Consider the following 26,339-nt stretch of genomic DNA (forward strand, 5'->3'; position numbering starts at 1 on the left):
TTTCATTTAAAGTGGTCTGCCACATAATTTAATGTGGTATGTGATGTCAATTAACCTGGTCCGCTACTTCATTTTATGTAGTCCGCCACATCCATGTCATTTAATAAAGTCTGTCACAATATTTAAAGTGGTTTGCCACGTCATTTAATGTGGTCGTCACATTATTCAAAGTAGTCTTCCACATCATTTAAAGTAGTTCCCCACATCATTTAACGTGGTCGTCACATTATTCAAAGTAGTCCGCCACATCATTTGACGTGGCCCGTTACATTATTTTAAAGTAGTCCGCCATATCATTTAATTTGGTTCGTCACATTATTTAAAGTGGTTCACCACATAATTTAACGTGGTCGTCACATTATTCAAAGTAGTCCGCCACATCTTTTTATGTGGCCCGTCACATTATTTCATGTGGTGCGCCATGTCATTTATTGTGGCCCATCACATTACTTAATGTGGTCCGGCATATCATTTAACGTGGTCTTCCACATCATTTAAAATGGCCTGCCATATCATTTACCATGGCCCGCCGTATCATTTTTAAAGTGGCCCTCCTTTTCATTTAAAGTGGTCCGCCACATCATTTAACGCGGTCCGCCATGTCATTTAATATAGTCTGTCACAATATTTAAAGTGGTTTGCCACTTCATTTAACGTGGTCGTCACATTATTCAAAGTAGTCTTCCACATCATTTAAAGTGGTTCCCCACATCATTACAGTGGTCGTCACATTATTCAAAGTAGTCCGCCACATCTTTTTATGTGGCCCGTCACATTATTTCATGTGGTCCGCCACGTCATTAATTGTGGCCCATCACATTACTTAATGTGGTCCGGCACATCATTTAATGTGGTCTTCCACATCATTTAAAGTGGCCTGCCATGTCATTTACTATGGCCCTCCTTTTCATTTAAAGTGGTCTGCCACATAATTAAATGTGGTCTGTGATGTCAATTAACCTGGTCCGCCACTTCATTTTATGTAGGCCGAGACATCATTTAATGCGGTCCGCCATGTCATTTAATATAGTCTGTCACAATATTTAAATTGGTTTGTCACTTCATTTAATGTGGTCGTCACATTATTCAAAGTAGTCCGCCACATCATTTGATGTGGCCCGTCACATTATTTTAAAGTAGTCCACCATATCATTTAATTTGGTCCGTCACATAATTTAATTTGGTCCGTCACATAATTTAATGTGGTCGTCACATTATTCAAAGTAGTCCGCCACATCTTTTTATGTGGCCCGTCACATTATTTCATGTGGTGCACCACATCATTTATTGTGGTGCACCACATCATTTATTGTGGCCCATCACATTACTTAATGTGGTCCGGCATATCATTTAACGTGGTCTTCCACATCATTTAAAGTGGCCTGCCATTTCATTTACCATGGCCCATCACATCATTTTAAAGTGGTCCGCCATATCATTAAATTTGGTCCGTCACATTATTTAAAGTGGTTTACCACATAATTTAATGTGGTCGTCACATTATTCAAAGTAGTCCGCCACATCTTTTTATGTGGCCCGTCACATTATTTCATGTGATCCGCCACCTCATTTATTGTGGACCATCACATTACTTTATGTGGTCCGCCACATCATTTACTATGGCCCGCCAAATCATTTTTAAAGTGGCCCTCCTTTTCAGTTAAAGTGGTCTGTCACATAATTTAAAGTGGTCTGTGATGTCAATTCATTTTATGTAGTCCGCCACATCATTTAATGCGGTCCGCCATGTTATTTAATATAGTCTGTCACAATATTTAAAGTGGTTTGCCACATCATTTAACGTGGTCATCACATTATTCAAAGTAGTGTCCCACATCATAAAGTGGTTCCCCACATCATTTAAAGTGGTTCCCCACATCATTTAATGTGGTCGTCACATTATTCAAGGTAGTCCGCCACATCATTTGATGTGGCCCATCACATTATTTTAAAGTAGTCCGCCATATCATTTAATTTGGTTCGTCACATTATTTAAAGTGGTTCACCACATAATTTAACGTGGTCGTCACATTATTCAAAGTAGTCCGCCACATATTTTATGTGGCCCGTCACATTATTTCATGTGGTGCGCCACATCATTTATTGTGGCCCATCACATTACTTAATGTGGTCCGGCATATCATTTAATGTGGTCTTCCACATTATTTAATGTGGCCTGCCAAATCATTTACTTTGGCCCACCGCACCGCATCATTTTTAAAGTGGCCCTCCTTTTCATTTAAAGTGGTCTGCCACATAATTTAATGTGGTCTGTGATGTCAATTAAGCTGGTCCGCCACTTCATTTTATGTAGTCCGCCACATCATTTAATGCGGTCCACCATGTCATTTAATATAGTCTGTCACAATATTTAAAGTGGTTTGCCACTTCATTTAATGTGGTCGTCACATTATTCAAGGTAGTCCACCACATCATTTGATGTGGCCCGTCACATTATTTTAAAGTAGTCCGCCATAATCATTTAATTTGGTTCGTCACATTATTTAAAGTGGTTCACCACATAATTTAATGTGGCCGTCACATTATTCAAAGTAGTCCGCCACATATTGTATGTGGCCCGTCACATTATTTCATGTGGTGCGCCACATCATTTATTGTGGCCCATCACATTACTTAATGTGGTCTGGCATATCATTTAACGTGGTCTTCCACATCATTTAATGTGGCCTGCCAAATCATTTACTTTGGCCCACCGCATAATTTTTAAAGTGGCCCTCCTTTTCATTTAAAGTGGTCTGCCACATAATTTAACGTGGTCTGTGATGTCAATTAACCTGGTCCGCCACTTCATTTTATGTAGTCCGCCACATCATTTAATGCGGTCCACCATGTCATTTAATATAGTCTGTCACAATATTTAATGTGGTTTGCCACCTCATTTAACGTGGTCGTCACATTATTCAAGGTAGTCCGCCACGTCATTTGATGTGGCCCGTCACATTATTTTAAAGTAGTCCGTCATATCATTTAATTTGGTTCGTCACATTATTTAAAGTGGTTCACAACATAATTTAACTTGGTCGTCACATTATTCAAAGTAGTTCGCCACATCTTTTTATGTGGCCCGTCACATTATTTCACGTGGTGCGCCACGTCATTTATTGTGACCCATCACATTACTTAATGTGGTCCGGCAAATCATTTAATGTGGTCTTCTAAAACCTTTAATGTGGCCTGCCATATAATTTACCATGGCCCGCCGCATGATTTTTAAAGTGACCCTCCTTTTCATTTAAAGTGGTCTGCCACATAATTTAATGTGGTCTGTGATGTCAATTAACCTGGTCCGCCACTTCATTTTATGTAGTCCGCCACATCATTTAATGCGGTCCACCATGTCATTTAATATAGTCTGTCACAATATTTAAAGTGGTTTGCCACTTCATTTAACGTGGTCGTCACATTATTCAAAGTAGTCCGCCACATCATTTGATGTGGCCCGTCACATTATTTTAAAGTAGTCCGCCATATCATTTAATTTGGTTCGTCACATTATTTAAAGTGGTCGTCACATTATTCAAAGTAGTCCGCCACATCATTTGATGTGGCCCGTCACATTATTTTAAAGTAGTCCGCCATATCATTTAATTTGGTTCATCACATTATTTAAAGTGGTTCACCACATAATTTAACGTGGTCGTCACATTATTCAAAGTAGTCCGCCACATCTTTTTATGTGGCCCCTCACATTATTTCATGTGGTGCGCCACGTCATTTATTGTGGCCCATCACATTACTTAATGTGATCTGGCATATCATTTTCTTCCACATCATTTAATGTGGCCTGCCATGTCATTTACTATGGCCCTTCTTTTCATTTAAAGTGGTCTGCCACATCATTTAACATGGTCTGTGATGTCAATTAACCTGGTCCGCCACTTCATTTTATGTAGTCCGCCACTTCATTTAATGCGGTCCGCCATGTCATTTAATATAGTCTGTCACAATATTTAATGTGGTTTGCCACATCATTTAACGTGGTCGTCACATTATTCAAAGTAGTCCGCCACATTATTCAAAGTAGTCCGCCACATTATTTGATGTGGCCCGTCACATTATTTTAAAGTAGTCCACCATATCATTTAATTTGGTTCGTCACATTATTTAAAGTGGTTCACCACATCATTTAACGTGGTCGTCACATTATTCAAAGTAGTCCGCCACATCATTTGATGTGGCCCGTCACATTATTTTAAAGTAGTCCGCCATATCATTTAATTTGGTTCATCACATTATTTAAAGTGGTTCACCACATAATTTAACGTGGTCGTCACATTATTCAAAGTAGTCCGCCACATCTTTTTATGTGGCCCGTCACATTATTTCACGTGGTGCGCCACGTCATTTATCGTGGCCCATCACATTACTTAATGTGATCTGGCATATCATTTTCTTCCACATCATTTACTATGGCCCTCCTTTTCATTTAAAGTGGTCTGCCACATCATTTAACGTGGTCTGTGATGTCAATTAACCTGGTCCGCCACTTCATTTTATGTAGTCCGCCACTTCATTTAATATAGTCTGTCACAATATTTAATGTGGTTGTCACATTATTCAAAGTAGTCTTCCACATCATTTAAAGTGGTTCACCACATCATTTAACGTGGTCATCCACATTATTTAAAGTAGTCCGCCACATCATTTGACCGTCACATTATTTAATGTGGTCCGCCATGTTATTTAATATAGTCTGCTACAACATTTAATTTGGCCCGTCATATTATTGAATGTCATTTAAAGTGGTCTTCCACGTCATTTGATGTAGCCCGCCACATCATTTAACGTGGTCTGCCACATCATTTATTTTGGTCCGCCACATCATTTATTTTGGTCCGCGATGTCATTTATCGTAGTCCGCCACATAAATTAATGTGGCCCTCTGAGGGGAGCCATAATAGCAATATGGCCATCAATAAAAAACCTGTTTGACACCCCCGTTCCGGTCTATCCTCCTTTTCTTCTCCTCCTCTTCATACGCCAAGTACTGATTGGTGATACCAGATATTTCGATTATATTTTTGGCCATTTTGTTACCCCAGTAAAAGACATGACAAATATTGGCTATTTATAACTTTTAATGTGCATTTTTCCTATTGGAACATATTACATTAGTTTTTACATAACACATTTTTGAATGAAAAAGCTCTCTGTTCTGCCACCTGATGGTTGTAGGGGAGTGTGCATGTCACATGTCTTAGGTGAGGGACCAGAAAAAGAGCAGCTCAAAGTCATTTACGAAAAAGACAGATTTTCCCGCCCAAAAGCGGGTCACCCAGGCCCCCTTGTGGAGCCAGGCTTGGAGGTAAGGCTCAATGGCAAGCGCCTGGCCCCATGAAGAGGAAACGAGGGTCCCCCCCTCCAATGGGCTCAATACTCAAAAGGCAGGGTCCTCGGAGGTCTGATCCTGGACTACAGAAGCTAGCTCTTGGGACGTGGAACGTCAACTCGCTGGGGGGTAAGGAGCTTGAGTGCCAGGTGGAGAAGTTCCCACTGAATCTAGTCAAACTAATTCAACGCACAGCAAAGGGTCTGGCACCGGTCCTCTCGAAAGGGGCTGGACTCTCTTCCACACAAATAGCGAGAGGGAACGGGCGAGGGTGGTGATACTTGTTGCTTGAAAACCGAGCATGAGGGTAATGTGGAGTCAACTATGCCACCAATTAGCTTGTTAAAATATCTACAAAACACAAACAACATTTTATACACAAATAGTGACAGACAAACTTATAACTTGTTATAAATACACTATTTCGGTTATTTTAAGTCCTCTATCAGCAATTTAGTATCTTGGCGCATTGATGCAATCTCACGCTACTTTCATCAACAACAGCATCGAGAGAGTTCTGTGTTTGCTGCCACTAATCATGGCAGAGAGACCACGACTACTTTGGAACAAAAGAGGATCGAGAACCTAGTCTCTGTTCAAATGTTTTATCACGAACTAAGCAAATAAATAGTTTTTCTCCGTGTATATTTATATGTGTCTTATCTAGGGGTGTAACGGTACACAAAAATTTCGGTTCGGTACGTACCTCGGTTTAGAGGTCACGGTTCGGTTCATTTTCGGTACATTAAGAAAACAACAAAACATTAATTTTTTGGTTATTTATTTACCAATGGTTTTTGTAATGACGAGGTCGCATCGTGATGCGGGTGTTGTTCTCCCAAGGATGCAGACGACTTCGGACACAGCTTGCAGGTAGGAATATGATTTATTTAAAATATAAATCATACGATGAATAAACAAAAGACATGCACGTAGCACAAAAGGCAAAAACAAAAGGGCTAGCGTGGGAGCTAGCAAGCCAAAATAGCCTAGCGTGAAAACTAGCAGCTAAAGAACAGGAAATAATCGTCGTCATCAGTTGTGTAAGAACAAACTAGGAAGCCAGACCGAGTGAGGCCAGAGCAAAGACTAAATAGCCCTCTGATTAGCGCCCGGGCAACAGGTGCGCGTCCCGAACACTAACCAGAGGCAGGTGTGTATAATCTGCCGTCATGGCAACTGAAACAAACGAAACTCAAGGTGCTTAAAATACATGTGACTCTAACATAAACAAACTACGATCCGGGCAGCGGATCATAACAGTTTTATCCTTTTAACATTGAGAACACTATAATAATTCTGCCCACGTTAATCAACATTAAACTGCCTCAAGTTGTTGCTCAGATTAAATAAAAGGACACAACTTTTCTTCTACATATAAAAAGTGCAACATTAAACAGTTTCAAGTCAACTCATCATGCTTAATTTATTACAGCATTTGGGAAGCCTGTAGTTGATTTTTATTATATAAATGTTATATTTTTATCAACCTGTGATAGCAGGGACCCTGCCATTCAAAACTAGGCTGCTGCATTACTAATGATTAATGTAACTATAGCTGGAAAAAAATGGTACAATAGCAATAGGAGAGACTATTCATCCCTGAACACCATGGAGTTCATGTAGGCTTAATGATGCACTTACATTATTATATCAACTATCAGAGACAGAAACTCTTCATTTAACATAATGTCCTTTTTTTCTGCTTCAACACAGAAAAAGGTAAAGTGAAATAACAGACAGACAGGGCTTTGCTGTCCGTAACACACACATGCACGCACACACTGCAAAATGAGCTAACATTACGCTAAAAGCGAGTTAGCCTTCACCTCAAGCCAGAACTGCAAGCGAGCTGAGCTGCCTTTTATATTTCTAGAAGGTCAACGGGCTCATAGTGATGTTACTAGTAGTTGACTGGGAGGTGTTTATTATCATTTGGGGAGAGTCCGCTGCCTGATGCTCACCTGCTAAACACTAAGCACTGACTACATGCGCTCTGAATACGCACTGCTGATTGGCTGTTACCGCTCTGTTTGTAACCAATCAGATGGTTGTGTGGGTGGAACAATGCTGGGTGCTGTGTAGAGTACTGACAGAAACAGAGGTAGAAGGAAGCGGAGGCTGCTACTTAATATGTTCGTGTGGAAACTCGTTCGGTACACCGCTGAACCAAAACAAAACCCTCGTACCGAAACGGTTCAATACAAATACACGTACCATTACACCCCTAGTCTTATCTGTCTTCTGGGAGACAAACTAAGTATTTAAACATGTTTTCTCCTGTGTATGTTCTCATTGAACATTTCATCAAGAATGTCTTTGACGGCAAAATGAACGACTGAAAGGGTTTTCTCCAGGGTGTATGACAAATGTGTCCAGTCAAAATGTGTCGTTTGCGATGAATTGGAGGAGTACATTTATTTTCTCCTGTGTGTATTTTCGTGTTACAACACGTCATGCTACCTTGAGAATAACATATACGGCAAACAGATGTGTATTCTTTTCATCCTACGTGTTTCATTTTGTGTCGAGTCAAATTGAGTTTGCTGGAAAAGCTTTTTCTACAAAATGAGCAACTGAAAGGTTTTTCTCCAGTGTGCGTTCTCATGTGTTGAGGCAAATTTCCACTGTGAGAAAAGCTTTTAAAGCAAACTGAACAACTGAATGGTTTTTCTCCAGTGTGCGTTCTCATGTGTTGTGTCAAATGGTACTGTTGGGTAAAGTTTTTACCACAAACTGAACAATTGAATTGTTTTTCTCCTGTGTGGGTACGCATATGTTTAGTCAAATGGCACCGTTGGGTAAAGCCTTTACCGCATACTGAGCAATCAAATGGTCTTTCACCTGTGTGCGTTCTCATGTGTTTAGCCAAACTGCTCTTGTGTATACTTTTGCTGCAAACTGGACAAATGCATTGTTTTTCTCCTGCGTGTGATTTGATGTGTTGAGTCAAACCACTCTTGTGAGAAAAGCTTTTACCACAAAGTGAACAACCAAACGGTCTTTCTCCTGTGTGCGTTCGCAGGTGTTGCGTCAACTTGCTGTTTTTAGAAAAGCCCTTACGGCAAACCGTACAATTATATGGTTTTTCGCCTGTGTGTGTTCTCATGTGATGAGTCAAACTGGCCTTGTGTGAAAAGCTTTTACCGCAGACTGAACAATCAAACGGTCTTTCTCCTGTGTGCGTTCTCATGTGTCGAGTCAAACTGGTGCTTGAAGAAAAGCCCTCACCACAAACTGCACAGTTATATGGTTTTTCGCCTGTGTGTGTTCTCATGTGTTGAGTCAAACTGCTCTTGTGTGAAAAGCTTTTACCACAGACTGAACAATCAAATGGTCTTTCTCCCGTGTGTGTTCTCAGATGTTGTATCAAACTGCTCTTGTAACAAAAGCTTTTACCACAATCTGAACAATCTAAGGTTTTTTCTCCTGTGTGTGTTCTCAAGTCTTCAGTCAAACTGCTCTTTTTAGAACATTTTGTACCAGAAACTAAACAGCTCAAAGTTGTTTTACATTTCTTCTTTTTAAAGCAGTCAGTTTTGTTGTCTGTGTGAGTCCTCATATCACCGTCACAGTCTGTATCGCTACTCAAAGTTACTTCAACCTCATCTTCAGCCTCACTATCTGGTAGTGAAGCTAAGAAGTTGTCCACTTGTGGTTTCTCTTCATCCTCCTCAGTCTTCACAAAGACAACAGTCAGTGGCAACTTGGTGGTGTCACCTTCCTCTGACCACTGAAGACACTCTCCCTCCTGAGTGATGCAGAGTTCCTCCTCTTCCTTTTTAATGTGAAGTAGCTGTGGAGTCTCCTGCTTCAAAGTGGAACTTCCTCCCTGCAGCTGAGGCGGAAGTCCTTCAGGATGACCAATCGGCTGCTGGACGTCTGAGGAACACAAACAAGTTCAATGTGTTAAATTACGATGCGTAATATTTGTGTTGTTCATAGGGATGGTTCATAGGCGGTTGTATGATTTTGATTAATTTCAGGTTGATCATGGTGATCAGCTGTTAGCGTACATTAACTTGATCCAACATGGCAAAAATATCTGTTACAAGATAGTAGAAAATAGTAGGGATGCAACAGTACCGCCTTTGTGTGTTTGTGTACGCCTGTGTGTGTTTGTGTACGTGTGTGTGCGGGAGTGTGCCTGTCCATCCATCATGGCGAAAGTCAGGCTCCTCACAACATAATTGTCCAATCACTGTTGTGCCTCTTCCCCCTCACATAGCTGGAAGTGGAGCCCAGAAGAACAAAATAAAGACATTTGGCCAACATTAGTATAGAAGTTGAAACACAACTTTAAAGGCCTACTGAAACCCACTACTACCGACCACGCAGTCTGATAGTTTATACGTCAATGATGAAATCTTAACATTGCAACACATGCCAATACGGCCGGGTTAGCTTACTAAAGTGCAATTTTAAATTCCGCGCGAAATATCCTGCTGAAAACGTCTCGGTATGATGACATCAGCGCGTGACGTCACGGATTGTGGAGGACATTTTGGGACAGCATGGTGGCCAGCTATTAAGTCGTCTGTTTTCATCGCAAAATTCCACAGTATTCTGGACATCTGTGTTGGTGAATCTTTTGCAATTTGTTCAATGAACAATGGAGACAGCAAAGAAGAAAGCTGTAGGTGGGAAGCGGTGTATTGCGGGCGGCTGCAGCAACACAAACACAGCCGGTGTTTCATTGTTTACATTCCCGAAAGATGACAGTCAAGCTTTACCATTGGCCTGTGGAGACCTGGGACAACAGAGACTCTTACCAGGGGGACTTTGAGTTGGATGCGCAGACGCAGTACCGTGAGTACGCATGCAGCTGCGGCTTCCAAACATTTGATCGCTTGCCCGTACGTGCGTGCCGCTATGTGCATGTCACGTACGTAACTTTGGGGACTTTGGGGAAATATATGTGCTGTATGAACTTTGGGGAGGTGACCTGTACTTTGGGCTGTGGGATTGAGTGTGTTGTGCAGGTGTTTGAGTTGTATTGGCGGGTTATATGGACGGGAGGGGGGAGGTGTTTGTTATGCGGGATTAATTTGTGGCATATTAAATATAAGCCTGGTTGTGTTGTGGCTAATAGAGTATATATATGTCTTGTGTTTATTTACTGTTTTAGTCATTCCCAGCTGAATATCAGGTCCCACCTGCCTCTCACAGCATCTTCCCTATCTGAATCGCTCCCACTGCCCTCTAGTCCTTCACTCTCACTTTCCTCATCCACGAATCTTTCATCCTCGCTCAAATTAATGGGGAAATTGTCGCTTTCTCGGTTCGAATCGCTTCCGCTGCTGGTGGCCATGATTGTAAACAATGTGCAGATGTGAGGAGCTCCACAACCTGTGACGTCACGCTACTCGTCTGCTACTTCCGGTACAGGCAAGGCTTTTTTATCGGCGACCAAAAGTTGCGAACTTTATCGTCGATGTTCTCTACTAAATCCTTTCAGCAAAAATATGGCAATATCGCGAAATGATCAAGTATGACACATACAATGGACCTGCTATCCCCGTTTAAATAAGAAAATCGCATTTCAGTAGGCCTTTAAGAAGGAGCAGCGGCCTCAGGGACAGACTTTAGTCTCACTGATTGCTGGAGCTCACCTTGTGGTCTTTGCAATCATATGATAGATGATTAAATGAACTGGAAACCTCATGTAAAAAATATACAACATAAAGTAGCAAGAAACACGTCAATAACGAAGCAAAACATGTTGTAGACCAAAAATCATTTCATATTCTCAGGTTATTGTGCAGAAATATGGGGAAATAACTACGAATGTGCGCTTCATTTTATGGGACGTGGTTGGTGGGTGTAAGGAACAGTGTAACTCTGCCTGTCGCCATCACCATCACGTCTCCACCTCATTGCTGCCACCACAGCCTTGGGGGGGCAATAGACTACAGACTGCGGTGAAGTAGGCCGGCTTCGGTACATGAAGACACCTACAATTTTTGGTTGTGTTTTTCGCTCCATTTGCTGAATGGCGATATGTTTTCCGTAAAGTAAAAACAAAACACAGAACAGTCCTACTTACCTGAGATACTAAGTGTAGAGGCGGGGATTTGTTTCTCACTTGTCACCTGGGATAGTGGGTGTGGCTATGTGTGTGTGTGTGTCTGGAGCTGAATGATTTCTGAATGAATAACACCTGCCCTGCCTGTGAATCCTTTGTCTTGTATATAGAGAGAATGAGGTAGGGTGCCGTTACTTCTGTTGATCACAACAGGCTATATTTTCCCATCATAGTCTGGTCCATATAGTCCTGCAAATCCATCTGCATGTAATGTATTGTTTTTTACTCAAGGGGAAAATATAAATCACCCTCAAAACTGCAGTAATGACTTCATGTTGCATCCTTGGACCCAGCGTGTCAGACAGAGCCCTGCTTTCGACTCTCTATGACTAATTTGTTTCTGATAGTCCCACAACACTATGTCATTATTATGACTTAGTACCGTATTTTCCGCACCTAAAAACCACAAATTTACTCAAAAGCTGACAGTGCGGCTTATAACCCGGTGCGCTTTATATATGGATTAATATTAAGATTCATTTTCATAAAGTTTAGGTCTCGCAACTACGGTAAACAGCCGCCATCTTTTTTCCCCGTAGAAGAGGAAGCGCTTCTTCTTCTACGGCAAGCAACCGCCAAGGTAAGCACCCGCCCCCATAGAACAGGAAGCGCTTCTTCTTCTATTGTAAGCAACCACCCGCCCCCGTAGAAGAAGAAGAAGCGCGTGGATATTACGTTTCATTTCCTTTGTGTGTTTACATCTGTAAAGACCACAAAATGGCTCCTACTAAGCGACAGGTTTCCGGTTCATGAAAAGACGCAATCTCTCCATCCGCACACGGACTACTATTTCACAGCAACTGCCTAAAGACTTTCAAGAAAAGCTGGCTACTTTCCGTGCATATTGTAAAAACAAGATAGCTGAAAAAAAGATCCGGCCAGAGAACATTATCAACATGGACGAGGTTCCACTGACTTTTGATATTCCTGTGAACCGCACTGTGGATACAACGGGAGCACGTACGGTGAATATTCGCACCACAGGGAATGAGAAGTCATCCTTCACTGTGGTTCTAGCTTGCCATGCTAATGGCCAGAAACTTCCACCCATGGTGATATTCAAAAGGAAGACCTTGCCAAAAGAGACCTTTCCAGCCGGCGTCATCATAAAAGCTAACTCGAAGGGATGGATGGATGAAGAAAAGATGAGCGAGTGGTTAAGGTAAGTTTACGCGAAGAGGCCGGGTGGCTTTTTTCACGCAGCTCCGTCCATGTTGATATACGACTCCATGCGCGCCCACATCACGCTGGTTTTTAATATATTATTAAAGTTTGACTGACCTATCTGACTGTTTTTTTGACATTCCCTTTAGCGCAGTTAGATGCGGCTTATAACACGGGGCGGCTTATAGGTGGACAAAGTTTTGAAATATGCCGTTCATTGAAGGCGCGGCTTATAACCCAGGGCGGCTTATGGTGCGGAAAATACGGTAAGTCAATATTTTGACTTAGTAATTTACGAAGTCAAAATAATGACTTACTATGTCAAAATAATGACAAAATAATGACTTACGAAGTCAAATTAATAAGCTTTTGCAATAAGCGTTTGAAAAAAAGAGTTAAAAGTGGGGCCACATGCTGACATATGCTCAACTCATCATGCTTAATTTATTACAGCATTTGGGAAGCCTGTAGTTGATTTTTATTATGGAAATGTTATATTTTTATCAACATGTGATTGCAGGGACCCTGCCATTCAAAACTAGGCTGCTACATTACTATAGCTGAAAAAATAGTACAATAGCAATAGGAGAGTCTATTCATCCCTGAACACCATGGAGTTCATGTCGGCTTTATGATGCAGTTACATTATTATATCAACTATCAGAGACAGAAACTCTTCATTTAACATAATGTCGTTTTTTGCTGCTTCAACACAGAAAAAGGTAATGTGAAATAACTTAGTTGTTAACTGTAGGTCAATAATGCTTGTCTTTCTCTCAGACAGACAGGGCTTTGTTGTCCGTAACACACACGCACGCACACAACCGCCCAGTGGGATAACGTTACGCTAAAAGCTAATTAGCCTTCACCTCAAGGACTGCGAGCGAGCTGAGCTGCCGCTTATGTTTCCAGAACGTCAACGGGCTCATAGTGATGGTACTAGTAGTTGACTGGGAGGTGTTTATTATAATTTGGGGGGAGTCCGCTGCATTATGCTTACCTGCTAAACTAGGCTGACCATATTCTGAAATCCCAAAAAGAGGACACATATATGCGTGTCAAGGCGGGCAGCACGCCAAAGCCGGGACTAGGTGAAAACTTGCCAATGATACTCGAACTTGCTTTATAAATAATATATTTATTTAAAAAAAAACTTTTTTTCTCTTCTCTTGACAGCAGTGTTGGCGCTAGGAATTTTCAAAATGCTCAAGTCATAAAAATGGGGCCCCACAGTAGATTTTTGGGGTCCCACTTTTTTGTAAGCGTTTTGAAAACAAATGATAAATGGATGCATTATCCTGTTATATCTCACATTCTAAATTGCATTTTGGATAAAGGTTTTCATAAATGTTACTTCATTCATTAGAAAAAATTATAAAAGAAAACTAATTTTAAAAAGTATGTTTTTGGGGTGGAGGAGTCTGGTCGGGTGCTGGTTAGCTTGAAGCTAACAGCCAGCCTGTCTCCATCCTGGAACGATGTGGATACAGCAGGAGATAAAAGTGAAGTTTCCATGGACTCACAAAGACTAAAACAAGTCATTTACTGGAGACATGGCACAGGATGAAGTTAAAAAGGTTGACTTTACACTCACCTTAGTGTTTACCATCAAGTCTTTCTTTTGACAGCCCCTCGCGCAAAACTTGTCCCAGTGCAAACTGAGGCAGTATTTGTCATTGATAAAATTTCGGCAAATCAAAATTTACGACCAATAAAAACGTAATTCACCAAACAGAGAATCGGAAAACTCACGGGCGAGCCCATCAGCTGACCCCACTGCTGAACGCGACCTTCAATCTCATGTCCCGTCAAGGCCTTTAGCAACAGGTCACGGTCGCGCCAGGGGACACCGGCGAGGTCCCGGTAAGGTCTATTCAGGTGTACTGGAGAGGAGGCTATGCCGGATAGTTGAACCTCGGATTCAGGAGGAACAGTGTGGTTTTCGTCCTGGTCGTGGAACTGTGGACCAGCTCTATACTCTCGGCAGGGTCCTTGAGGGTGCATGGGAGTTTGCCCAACCAGTCTACATGTGCTTTGTGGACTTGGAGAAGGCATTCGACCGTGTCCCTCGGGAAGTCCTGTGGGGAGTGCTCAGAGCGTATGGGGTATCAGACTGTCTGATTGTGGCGGTTCGCTCTCTGTATGATCAGTGTCAGAGCTTGGTCCGCATTGCCGGCAGTAAGTCGGACACGTTTCCAGTGAGGGTTGGACTCTGCCAAGGCTGCCCTTTGTCACCGATTCTGTTCATAACTTTTATGGACAGAATTTCTAGGCGCAGTCAAGGCGTTGAGGGGATCCGGTTTGGTGGCTGCAGGATTAGGTCTCTGCTTTTTGCAGATGATGTGGTCCTGATGGCTTCATCTGGCAGGATCTTCAGCTCCCGCTGGATCGGTTCGCAGCCGAGTGTGAAGCGACTGGGATGAGAATCAGCACCTCCAAGTCCGAGTCCATGGTTCTCGCCCGGAAAAGGGTGGAGTGCCATCTCCGGGTTGCGGAGGAGTCCCTGCTCCAAGTGGAGGAGTTCAAGTACCTCGGAGTCTTGTTCACGAGTGAGGGAAGAATGGATGGTGAGATCGACAGGCGGATCGGTGCGGCGTCTTCAGTAATGCGGACGCTGTATCGATCCGTTGTGGTGAAGAAGGAGCTGAGCCGGAAGGCAAAGCTCTCAATTTACCGGTCGATCTACGTTCCCATCCTCACCTATGGTCATGAGCTTTGGGTCATGACCGAAAGGACAAGATCACGGGTACAAGCGGCCGAAACGAGTTTCCTCCGCCGGGTGGCGGGGCTCTCCCTTAGAGATAGGGTGAGAAGCTCTGTCATCCGAGGGGAGCTCACAGTAAAGCCGCTGCTCCTCCAAATCGAGAGGAGCCAGATGAGGTGGTTCGGGCATCTGGTTAGGATGCCACTCGATCGCCTCCCTAGGGAGGTGTTTAGGGCACGTCCGACCGGTAGGAGGCCACGGGGAAGACCCAGGACACGTTGGGAAGACTATGTCTCCCGGCTGGCCTGGGAACGCTCGGGATCCCCCGGGAAGAGCTGGACGAAGTGGCTGGGGAGAGGGAAGTCTGGGCTTCCCTGCTTAGGCTGCTGCCCCCGCGACCCGACCTCGGATAAGCGGAAGAAGATGGATGGATGGGATGGAAAAACGCAACAAACAGAGACGGAAATTTGACCCGGCAAATATAAACAAAACAAAACACTGCCAGAAAGCGATAATCGAGACAATAAAAAACAAGCAAAAAATTTTAAAAAATCTGCGTCCTTTCTGATTTCAATGCTTAAAAAGACACAAAAAGTGCGTTAACGCCAACACTGGTTGACAGTATAACAAAATAAGTCACACTTGTATTCTGTAACATTCACAGTTTTGGAAAACGTGCTGATGTAGAAGAATTTAAAATAACCGCTTGTATATAATGTACACATAAATAATGCCTCAAAACAGGTTAATTAAATTTAAACAAAAAACAGCAGACGAGCTCTCGCCCTGCAAAGCTGTTTTGTGCTTTTTTAGGTGTCGATATGGGCTTGTAGATCTTTATTTGCCGCAGATATATACGTTCCTGCTTTGCACACAGTGCATTCTGGTTCCCATGTGTCACTGCCAGGACGAAAACACGGATACCTTTTCCGCAAATGTTCCGTGAAGTTGCATTTACGTTTCGGCATCTCTCTCTTGTGTCCTGTCTGTCTCTCGACTCTCTCGCTCTCTCGCTCTCTGCCCATCCCTTACGAATGCAGCTGCGTGCACTCGCCTCCACAATTTGTTTTGTTTTTAACCCGTTCTTAACCCTGAGCGAACATTGAAAATACACGCAACCCTAACTCAAAATGCCGGACATTTGATGCATTTAAGAAACCCCACCCGGACAGCCCCGCAAAAGAGGACATGTCCGAGGAAAAGAGGACGTATGGTCTGTCTAGCTAAACACCTTTCTGCTCAACACACCGCAGGAGCACTGACGCCATGCGCTCTGAATACGCACTGCTGATTGGCTGTTAAATGCGCTCTGAATACGCACTGCTGATTGGCTGTTACCGCTCTGCGTGTAACCAATCAGATGGTTCTGTGGGTGGGACAATGCTGGGTTCTGCAGAGACGTACTGACAGAGGCAGAGGCAGAACTAAGCTGAGCAGCTTGTTGACCAGCCCCGACTGGGAGTGGAAGACGCGGTCATCTACCTACTGAACCGAGCCCACACTCACCTAGACTAGCCTGCAAGCAGTGTGAGGGTCATGTTTTTTGACTTCTCCGGTGCTTTTGATACCATACTGCCCGGGCTACTGGGTGCAAAGTTAGAGACGATGCAGGTGGAGGCCCCCTTGGTGTCCTGGGTTGTTGATTACCTGACTGACAGACCACAGTACGTGCGACTGCAGGACTGTGTGTCTGACAGACTGGTCAGCAACACCGGGGATCCGCAGGGCACAGTCCTCTCCCCCTTCCTCTTCACCATCTACACCACCGATTTCTACTATCAGTCAGTCCTGCCACCTTTAGAAGTTTTCTGATGACTCTGCGATTGTGGGGTGTATTGAGGATGGTGATGATGAGGAATATAAGGCACTGGTGGAGGACTTTGTCACATGGTGTGGAAAGAATCACCTCCAGCTTAAAGAGACGGAGACCAAGGAGCTGGTTGTTGACCTGGGAAGGAGGAGGAGTACTCCGGTGACCCCTGTTTCCATCAGGGGTGTCGATGTGGACATGGTTGAGGATTATAAATACCTGGGTGTACACATGGACAACAAGCTGAATGGGTCAAAACACGCGGAGGCACTCTACAAGAAGGGTCAGAGCCACCTCTACTTCCTCAGGAGGCTAGGATCCTTCAACGTCTGTACAAAGATGTTGAAGATGTTCTACGAGTCGGTGGTGGCGGGCGCCTTCTTGTACGCCGTCGCCCGCTGGGGCAGCGGGCTGAGAGCGAGAGACGCAAAAAGACTGGATAAGCTGGTAAGGAAGGCCGGTACCGTGGTGGGAGTGGAGCTAGACTCTCTGGCAGTGGTGTCAGAGGGGAAAAGTCTAGCAAAGCTCCTAACGGTTATGGACAACACCTCCCACCCACTACACTCGGACCTGGCGGAGAGAATGAGCACGTTCAGTGGAAGGCTCAGACTCCCAAAATGCAACACGGAATGACACAGGAGGTCCTTCATACCGACAGCCATCAGACTGTATAATGCATATGTTCCTTTTGACTGTACATGTACTGTAAATGTCTAATGTATTTATGTTATTCACATGTGAATAATGCTGTATAATAGACTGTATTTATATTATTCACATGTGAATAATGCTGTATAATATAATAGACTGTATTTATATTATTCACATGTGAATAATGCCGTATAATATAATAGACTGTATATATATTATTCACATGTGAATAATGCCGTATAATATAATAGACTGTATTTATATTATTCACATGTGAATAATGCCGTATAATATAATAGACTGTATTTATATTATTCACATGTGAATAATGCCGTATAATATAATAGACTGTATTTATATTATTCACATGTGAATAATGCTGTATAATATAATAGACTGTATTTATATTATTCACATGTGAATAATGCTGTATAATAGACTGTATTTATATTATTCACATGTGAATAATTCTGTATAATAGACTGTATTTGTTATTCACATGTGAATAATGCTGTATAATAGACTGTATTTATATTATTCACATGTGAATAATGCTGTATAATATAATAGACTGTATTTATATTATTCACATGTGAATAATGCCGTATAATATAATAGACTGTATTTATATTATTCACATGTGAATAATGCCGTAAAATATAATAGACTGTATTTATATTATTCACATGTGAATAATAATAGACTGTATTTATATTATTCATATGTGAATAATTCTGTATAATAGACTGTATTTGTTATTCACATGTGAATAATTCTGTATAATAGACTGTATTTGTTATTCACATGTGAATAATGCTGTATAATAGACTGTATTTATATTATTCACATGTGAATAATGCTGTATAATATAATAGACTGTATTTATATTATTCACATGTGAATAATGCTATATAACATAATAGACTGTATTTATATTATTCACATGTGAATAATGCTATATAATATAATAGACTGTATTTATATTCTTCACATGTGAATAATGCTGTATAATATAATAGACTGTATTTATATTATTCACATGTGAATAATGCTGTATAATATAATAGACTGTATTTATATTATTCACATGTGAATAATGCCGTATAATATAATAGACTGTATTTATATTATTCACATGTAAAAAAATACCTACGTGTTTATTGTCTATTGTGAGCGAACTGTGGTGCTGAATTTCCCCCGGGGATCAATAAAGTACTTTCTATTTTATTCTATTCTAAAGTTGCATCAGATGTGAGAGATGACACCAGATGTGTAATTGGGACAGTATTGACAGTCAAAGTTGCATCAGATGTGAGAGATGACACCAGATGTGTAATTGGGACAGTATTGACAGTCAAAGTTGCATCAGATGTGAGAGAGAACATCAGGTGTGGAAGTGGGACAGTATTGACCAGGGGTGGGCACTTAATTTTTACCGGGGGCCGCATGACTGCTGGAGGGCCACATCGACAATATTTAAATTAAATTTTGCTCAATATTATTTTTGATATACTGTAAGATAAATAATAACAATAATAATAATAATACTTTCATTTAACCTAACTTAACTTTATACAAAAGCAGATTGCTTTTGACGGTTTTATTTTTAACACTGTCTAACACTTCTTGATGTACAATACGATGCAAAAATGTCAATTTCTGCACAGGGTTAATTTAAAGTTTATCCTGCATCCTCTTTAAAAGTCCAACATTTTTCCCCGTCAGATTTGGACAACCATCTGTTGTCACACCTGCCAGCTTGTCCCATTTCAGTCCTAACATGGCCAAACACGCATTTACCTATGTGAACAAGTCATTACCTGTGGTTTTCCCTTTTAATTGACTGCATGGCTGCGAGCTCCTCTGTGATTTGAAAGTCAGCAGTTATCCCACGTAAGGAGATGAGCAGCTGGGCGGTGTTACGTACATCACAGCTCTCATCCAAAGCCAGCGAAAAACGGTCAAAGTCGGCCTTTCTGTTCTTCAGATGAAGCTCCAAGTTTTAGGTGTTGTGCCGGATAATGCACCCCCGGCGTAGAATGCACCCCCTGACGGGAGTGTTATATCAACAAAAGCCCACACTTAAAGCTTCCACGTGCAAGATTGAATCTATTTAAAAAAGTTGTTTAATAAGAAGCCAAAAGTGCAAAAACAATAATGTTCGTGTTGGAGGAGTTGTGAATGAATGAAATATGAAATCCGTGCTGCAGTCTGCAGGTGTACCTAATGTTGTGGCCCAGCAGCGACTGCAGCACGGATTTCATATTTCAGTCATTCACAACTCCTCCAACACGAACATTATTGTTTTTGCACTTTGGACTTCTTATTAAATAACTTTTTTAAACAGATTCAATCTTGCACGTGGAAACTTTAAGTGTGGGCTTTAGTTGATATAACACTCCCGTCGGGGGGTGCATTCTACGCCGGGGGTTAGAGATGCGCGGTTTGCGGACACAACCGCGGAGTCCGCGGATAATCCGCGGGTCGGGCGGGTGACATGACGGAAAAAAAAGATTTTAAATAGATGCGGACGGGTTGTGGTTGAACCAATTCGGAAATATATATACATTAGAGATGCGCGGTTTGCGGGCACAACCGCGGAGTCCGCGGATTATCCGCGGATCGGGCGGATGAAATTTAAAAAAATTAGATTTTATCCGCGGGTCGGGTCGGGTCGGGTGATTGAAATAAAAAAAAAAATAGATTTTAAATAGATTCAGGCGGGTGGCAGTTAAACCAATTCGGAAATATATATACATAGTTAAATGTTGTTACCCACATACGAAAAACGAGCAGGCACCTGCAGCATATGCCACAACAGAAGAAAAAAAAAAGAAGAGATGGACACTTTTACGGAGCGGAGAAGGGACGCCTCGCCGGGGTCCGGGACCGAGGCCCCTTCCCCCGAGAGGGCCCCACCGGGAGCCGTAGTTGAGGCGATCCGCGAGAAGGGCCCGACGCACGTCCAGGGTCACCACCGCGCCCACCGCACTGACACCCCGCCTCGTCCGCCTTCGCCGCGGCCGGCGTCACGCGCAGCAGGTAAGCAGCTTACCTGCCCGCCACCCCCGTGGCCGGGGGCTCGTAACAGGGGTCACTCTGCGCGCTCCGCCCGCGCAGCTTACCTGCCCGCCACCCCTGTTGCCGGGGGCGCGTAACAGGGGTCACTCCGCGCGGAGTGCGCTCACGAAAGGGGTGGGGCTCACCCTGGTTGATATAGACAGCAGCTAGGACGATGGCCATGGAAGTTGGAACCCGCTAAGGAGTGTGTAACAACCCACCTGCCGAATCAACTAGCCCTGAAAATGGATGGCGCTGGAGCGTCGGGCCCATATACCCGGCCGTCGCCGGCAGCGAGACGCGCTTGGAGGTGCGCTCAGCGCGGCTCCCATATGATTGCGCACTGGTGTGCGTCTGGGTCGTGACAGCGTGGCACGCGAATGTCTGTGCTGCATTGGATCAGTCTCCTTTCTTTAACAGGCAAAAGCTTTATAACCTCACTAATGCCTTGCATCGTCTATATTAGATATATAACAACGGGCGGGTGCGGGCGGATGCGGTTCTGATCAAATGTTAGATCGGGTGGATTGCGGATGGTTGACGACTTTCTGATGCGGTTGCGGATGAAATAATTGCCTATCCGCGCATCTCTAATATACATAGTTAAATGTTGTTACCCACATACGAAAAACGTATAGATTTTATCGGTCCTTTAGGTGGAGCTGATGGTGCATCGCCGAAAAAGAAAAGGATTGACTTCACAGAATGGGAGGAGGATACACCTGTGCTTGTTGATGAAGTAGAGGATTATTCCTCTACAAACTTGCATCTCAACGGATCAGCAGAGGAAAATCTACTTTCCTTTTGGGGGAAACAAGGACAATCATTCCCACGACTACAACACCTTGCCAAGAGAATCCTATGCGTCCCAGCAACAAGTGGCGCAAGTGAGCGCTCCTTCAGCGCAGCAGGGCGCATTTTAGAGGCCAGGCGCTCTCGCATGAATCCTGGCACTGTAGATGCCATTTTATTCCTGCATAGTGCTAACAAAAAAAAAGTAAGTAGACATACGGTTGGATATGTTAAACGAATTAGTCTACGTTACCTATAGGCTATACCAAATAAGCCCATGTCTAACCGATATTGAGTTCGGTCAGCTAAATAATTTTGATGGTTACGTGTTGTTTGGGCGCACTTTCAAGGAATCAAGGCAATTGAGTTGTTTATTGTGTTTTTTTTCTATTGGAGATATACTACTATGTGTGAATAATTATTTGGCCTCGCTTTCAAGTGAAGCGCATCTCCGATTGGCGACAATGTAAGGATATTTAGCCTGCTTTGTTTGTCGCGACCGTCTATTTTCATTATAATTCAAGTTTGATGATAAAGTGCAGTCTGATGGGTTTGATTTCCCCCCTTCAGCTTTTTGCCTTGGCCAATAAGTTACAGGCAATTTATTATTATTATTTATTTAATTTATTTTTGTTTAAATAGAGATGACATACATATGTTATTGTATAATTTAAGTTTGTGCGCGTGATTGACAGCCTAAGGCTTATGAGGCACATTTTTTATTTATTTTTTTATTTCAACTTAAAAACGTATGAGCCTATGCCTACAACATAGGCTATGTGTTTATCTTTATTTTTCCTGCCTGTCGTTGACAATGGAGATTGTCTGATATTTTGTCATGGCTGCAGATCAATCAATAAAGGTTCATCTTTGTCGCAAAATTGTTCACTGTTTCACTGTGCACCCCGCCCTCGTCCTTATTTGAGCATTATAACGTTAACAAGTTAATATTCATTGAAATAAATTCAGAAACATTTTTTACCTAACGAAAATATAGGCCTAGTCTTTCTAAAACATTTTTTTAACTTCTTAAAAGCATCGTTCTGCTTGCTGTAACTGCGCACACAAAGTGTGAGGAACGCACTCCTGATCTGAGGCCATTGGCAACAATAGTCAACACTTTCTTAATGGAAATGACAATAATACTATAATAATGATAAATAGTATTATCACGCATTGAATGTCTCTGCTGCATTGGATCAGTCTCCTTTCTTTAACAGGCAAAAGCTTTCTAACCTCACTAATGCCTTGCATCGTCTATATTAGATATATAACAACTGGCGGATGGCGGGCGGGTGTGGTTTTGATAAAATGTTGGTTGGGTGGATGGCGGATGGATGACGACTTTTGTGATGCGGTTGCGGATGAAATAATTGCCTATCCGCGCATCTCTACCGGGGGTGCATTATCCGACACAACACCTGTTATATCAGTGCAACAGAGTCCAATAAACACTTCTTAGTAAACTCTCTGTCAGAAAATGCCTTACTTTTTCTGGCGATTTTGTGAGAAATGACGAAACTTGTCCTGACGGCTGCATTCTGGGGGTGTGAAATTTGGCAAAAAGTCCTTGTTGGGTTTGTAGTTTTACCATCAACGCATCAGCCTCCCTTGCACGTGCTTCAACCGGACAGATTCCGGTATTTTTCCTTGCGCTTCGTCATGTAGTGGCGATTCAAATGATATTCTTTAAACACAGCAAGCTGTGTACCACAAATTAAGCACACGGCTTTACCTTTAATTTCTGTAAAGAAATACTTGGCAGTCCATGTCTTGTTGAAAACACGCCATTCGTCTTTTCTCTTTTTAGCGTCTCATCACTTGTTGCTGTGCGCCTCCACTCACAGGTTGCACCCGGACATACGCCCATAAATAACACTTTTCAAAATAAAAGCAGCACAGTTGTATTGCGCCGCACGACATAGATGTTTTTTAAACTTTATTTTGTAATTTGTGATTGCCGCTGTTCACATTCACTCACGTCAATATACAGGTAAAAGACATGGCACCCCAAACCATCACCCAACCATGCAAATTTTGCATTTCCTTTAAAATCGAGGTCCCAGAGTCTGGAGGAAGACAGGAGAGGCACAGGATCCACGTTGCCTGAAGTCTAGTGTAAAGTTTCCACCATCAGTGATGGTTTGGGGTGCCATGTCATCTGCTGGTGTCGGTCCACTCTGTTTCATGAGATCCAGGGTCAACGCAGCCGTCTACCAGCAAGTTTTAGAGCACTTCATGCTTCCTGCTGCTGACCTGCTCTATGGAGATGGAGATTTCAAGTTCCAACAGGACTTGGCGCCTGCACACAGCGCAAAATCTACCCGTGCCTGGTTTACGGACCATGGTATTTCTGTTCTAAATTGGCCCGCCAACTCCCCTGACCTTAGCCCCATAGAAAATCTGTGGGGTATTGTGAAAAGGAAGATGCAGAATGCCAGACCCAAAAACGCAGAAGAGTTGAAGGCCACTCTCAGAGCAACCTGGGCTCTCATAACACCTGAGCAGTGCCAGAAACTCATCGACTCCATGCCACGCCGCATTAACGCAGTAATTGAGGCAAAAGGAGCTCCAACCAAGTATTGAGTATTGTACATGCTCATATTTTTCATTTTCATACTTTTCAGTTGGCCAACATTTCTAAAAATCCCTTTTTTGTATTAGCCTTAAGTAATATTCTAATTTTGTGACACACGGAATTTTGGATTTTCATTTGTTGCCACTTCAAATCATCAAAATTAAATGAAATAAACATTTGAATGCATCAGTCTGTGTGCAATTAATAAATATAATGTACAAGTTACACCTTTTGAATGCAATTACTGAAATAAATCAAGTTTTTCAAAATATTCTAATTTACTGGCTTTTACCTGTAGAATGTGTATCTGGAAAGTATTCAAAGCTCTTCACTTTTTCCGCATGTTGTTATGTTACAGCCTTATTTAATCATGCCTTATGAATTATGAATTAAAATGTTGCACATTTATTCATTTGGTACAAAGACATCCTGGATGAAAACCAACGCTTCCCATCCAACTTGTACATTAAAACAAATAAAACACTTTTCACATTGTCATTTTGCGGTATTGTGTGTAGAATTTTGAGGATAAAATTGAATGTATTCCATTGTGGAATAAAGCTGTAACATGACAACATGTGGAAACTGTGAAGCGCTGTGAATATTTGTCGGATTGCACAGAACATGCTCATATTTATTGTGATATACATTTTGTCCACACGCCACATCACTAATTGTATTTACAAATGTTTGTACAGCATTTTTCCTCCATGATTGTGTTTTCAACAAAGTGTTAGGAAGAAAAAGCGAGGTAGGACTGTAGTGAGTCCGAACTTGTCAAGGAAGTCACTCAACATCTGAACAATGGAAGGTGTGGCTTTTTGCAATGCTTTTTTCTGAAAATACATATTTACAGTCTAATATTCAACGATACAAAAATATATTTTGATTTGTAAAAACGGATCAAACTTTTGCATTCTTTCATCTCCTCTGATGTGAACTCCACTGCCTTCTTCAAGCTAACAATCATGGCGGCTCTTTCTTTACATTCTTCAACAAGGTCGGCTCATTTCTCATTCATACTCAATTCGTGGCTCACGATAGTTTTCAAGTCACTCACCTTCATCTTTCGTCTTTATCTCCGTTGGTGATTTGCTGGAAGTTGATTCTCTTTCATGTTCTCTTTTAGCGGACGTCGCCATCTTAGCATAGCAGTAGTCGTCCATCTTCTATCACGTCTTCAATCTTCACTTCAGGTAACACTCCATCGCTCCACACTCAACTTCCGTTTCATGTGCTTTGGAAAAAATAATCTTTATAAATCTATATGGTTGTTAAATCGTACATTTAAAACTTCTTCAGGAAGCCACAGACGTTCAGTCCGCCATTATTGGTCGCCTGCAAAGTCACTACTTCCGGAAGACGCGATCGGTCCACGCATGCGCGAAGCTACGTCCCGTCCTCGACTTGCACTATTTTACAACGTCATGTTCTGTGATATATAACCAGAGGTGGGTAGAGTAGCCAGAAATTGTACTCAAGTAAGAGTACTGTTACTTTAGAGATTTATTACTCAAGTAAAAGTAAGGAGTAGTCATCCAAATATTTACTTGAGTAAAAGTAAAAAGTATGTTGTGAAAAAACTACTCAAGTACTGAGTAACTGATGAGTAACATACACACTCATATCATATATATATATATATATATATATATATATATATATATATATATGTATATATATATATATATATATATGTCTTAATAAGGTTATCCAAAAAATAGTGCTCGATACCGTAGTAGAGCGCAATATATGTATGTTTCATGAGGGGGGGTACCCTCAATCATCAGGAGATCTCCTGATGATTGAGGGTACCCCCCCTCATGAAACAGGCCTGTAGAGATGAAATAGTCTTGTGATTTTTTTCCCACACATACATATATATATATATATATATATATATATATACATACATATACATTGATATATACAGTATATCATTTATATGTATTTATTTTGCTGTTTTTGTTTACATGTTAAAGGTGTTTTAATGATAATACAAGCATGTTTAACATATAGATTCCTTTCTTTCATGAAGACAAGAATATAAGTTGGTGTATTACCTGATTCTGATGACTTGCATTGATTGTAATCAGACAGTAGTGATGATAACGTCCACGTTTTCAAATGGAGGAGAAGAAAAGT

General features: G+C 42.0%; 1 protein-coding gene across 1 annotated transcript; it reads right to left on the reverse strand.

The window, feature by feature from the left end:
• Nucleotides 1-5,006: 5,006 nt before the first annotated feature.
• On the reverse strand, nucleotides 5,007-25,519 carry LOC133619853 (uncharacterized). Its single transcript, XM_072915416.1, has 2 exons — nucleotides 25,255-25,519; nucleotides 5,007-9,232 (listed from the first exon to the last, which is right to left on the reverse strand). The coding sequence occupies exons 1-2, from the start codon at nucleotides 25,358-25,360 to the stop codon at nucleotides 7,854-7,856; spliced, it is 1,485 nt and encodes a 494-aa protein (XP_072771517.1). The 5' UTR covers nucleotides 25,361-25,519; the 3' UTR covers nucleotides 5,007-7,853.
• Between the last annotated feature and the right edge of the window lie 820 nt (nucleotides 25,520-26,339).

Source organism: Nerophis lumbriciformis, linkage group LG20 (assembly GCF_033978685.3).
Source record: "Nerophis lumbriciformis linkage group LG20, RoL_Nlum_v2.1, whole genome shotgun sequence".
Classification (NCBI taxonomy): Eukaryota; Metazoa; Chordata; class Actinopteri; order Syngnathiformes; family Syngnathidae; genus Nerophis; species Nerophis lumbriciformis.

Bases quoted from the DNA above. Each gene is read 5' to 3' on its own strand.
- LOC133619853 (XM_072915416.1), bottom strand. From the start codon at position 25,360: ATGGACGACTACTGCTATGCTAAGATGGCGACGTCCGCTAAAAGAGAA. The intron at 9,233-25,254 runs GTGAGTGACTTG...TGTGTTCCTCAG, and splicing joins GATAAAGACGAAAGATGAAG to ACGTCCAGCAGCCGATTGGT.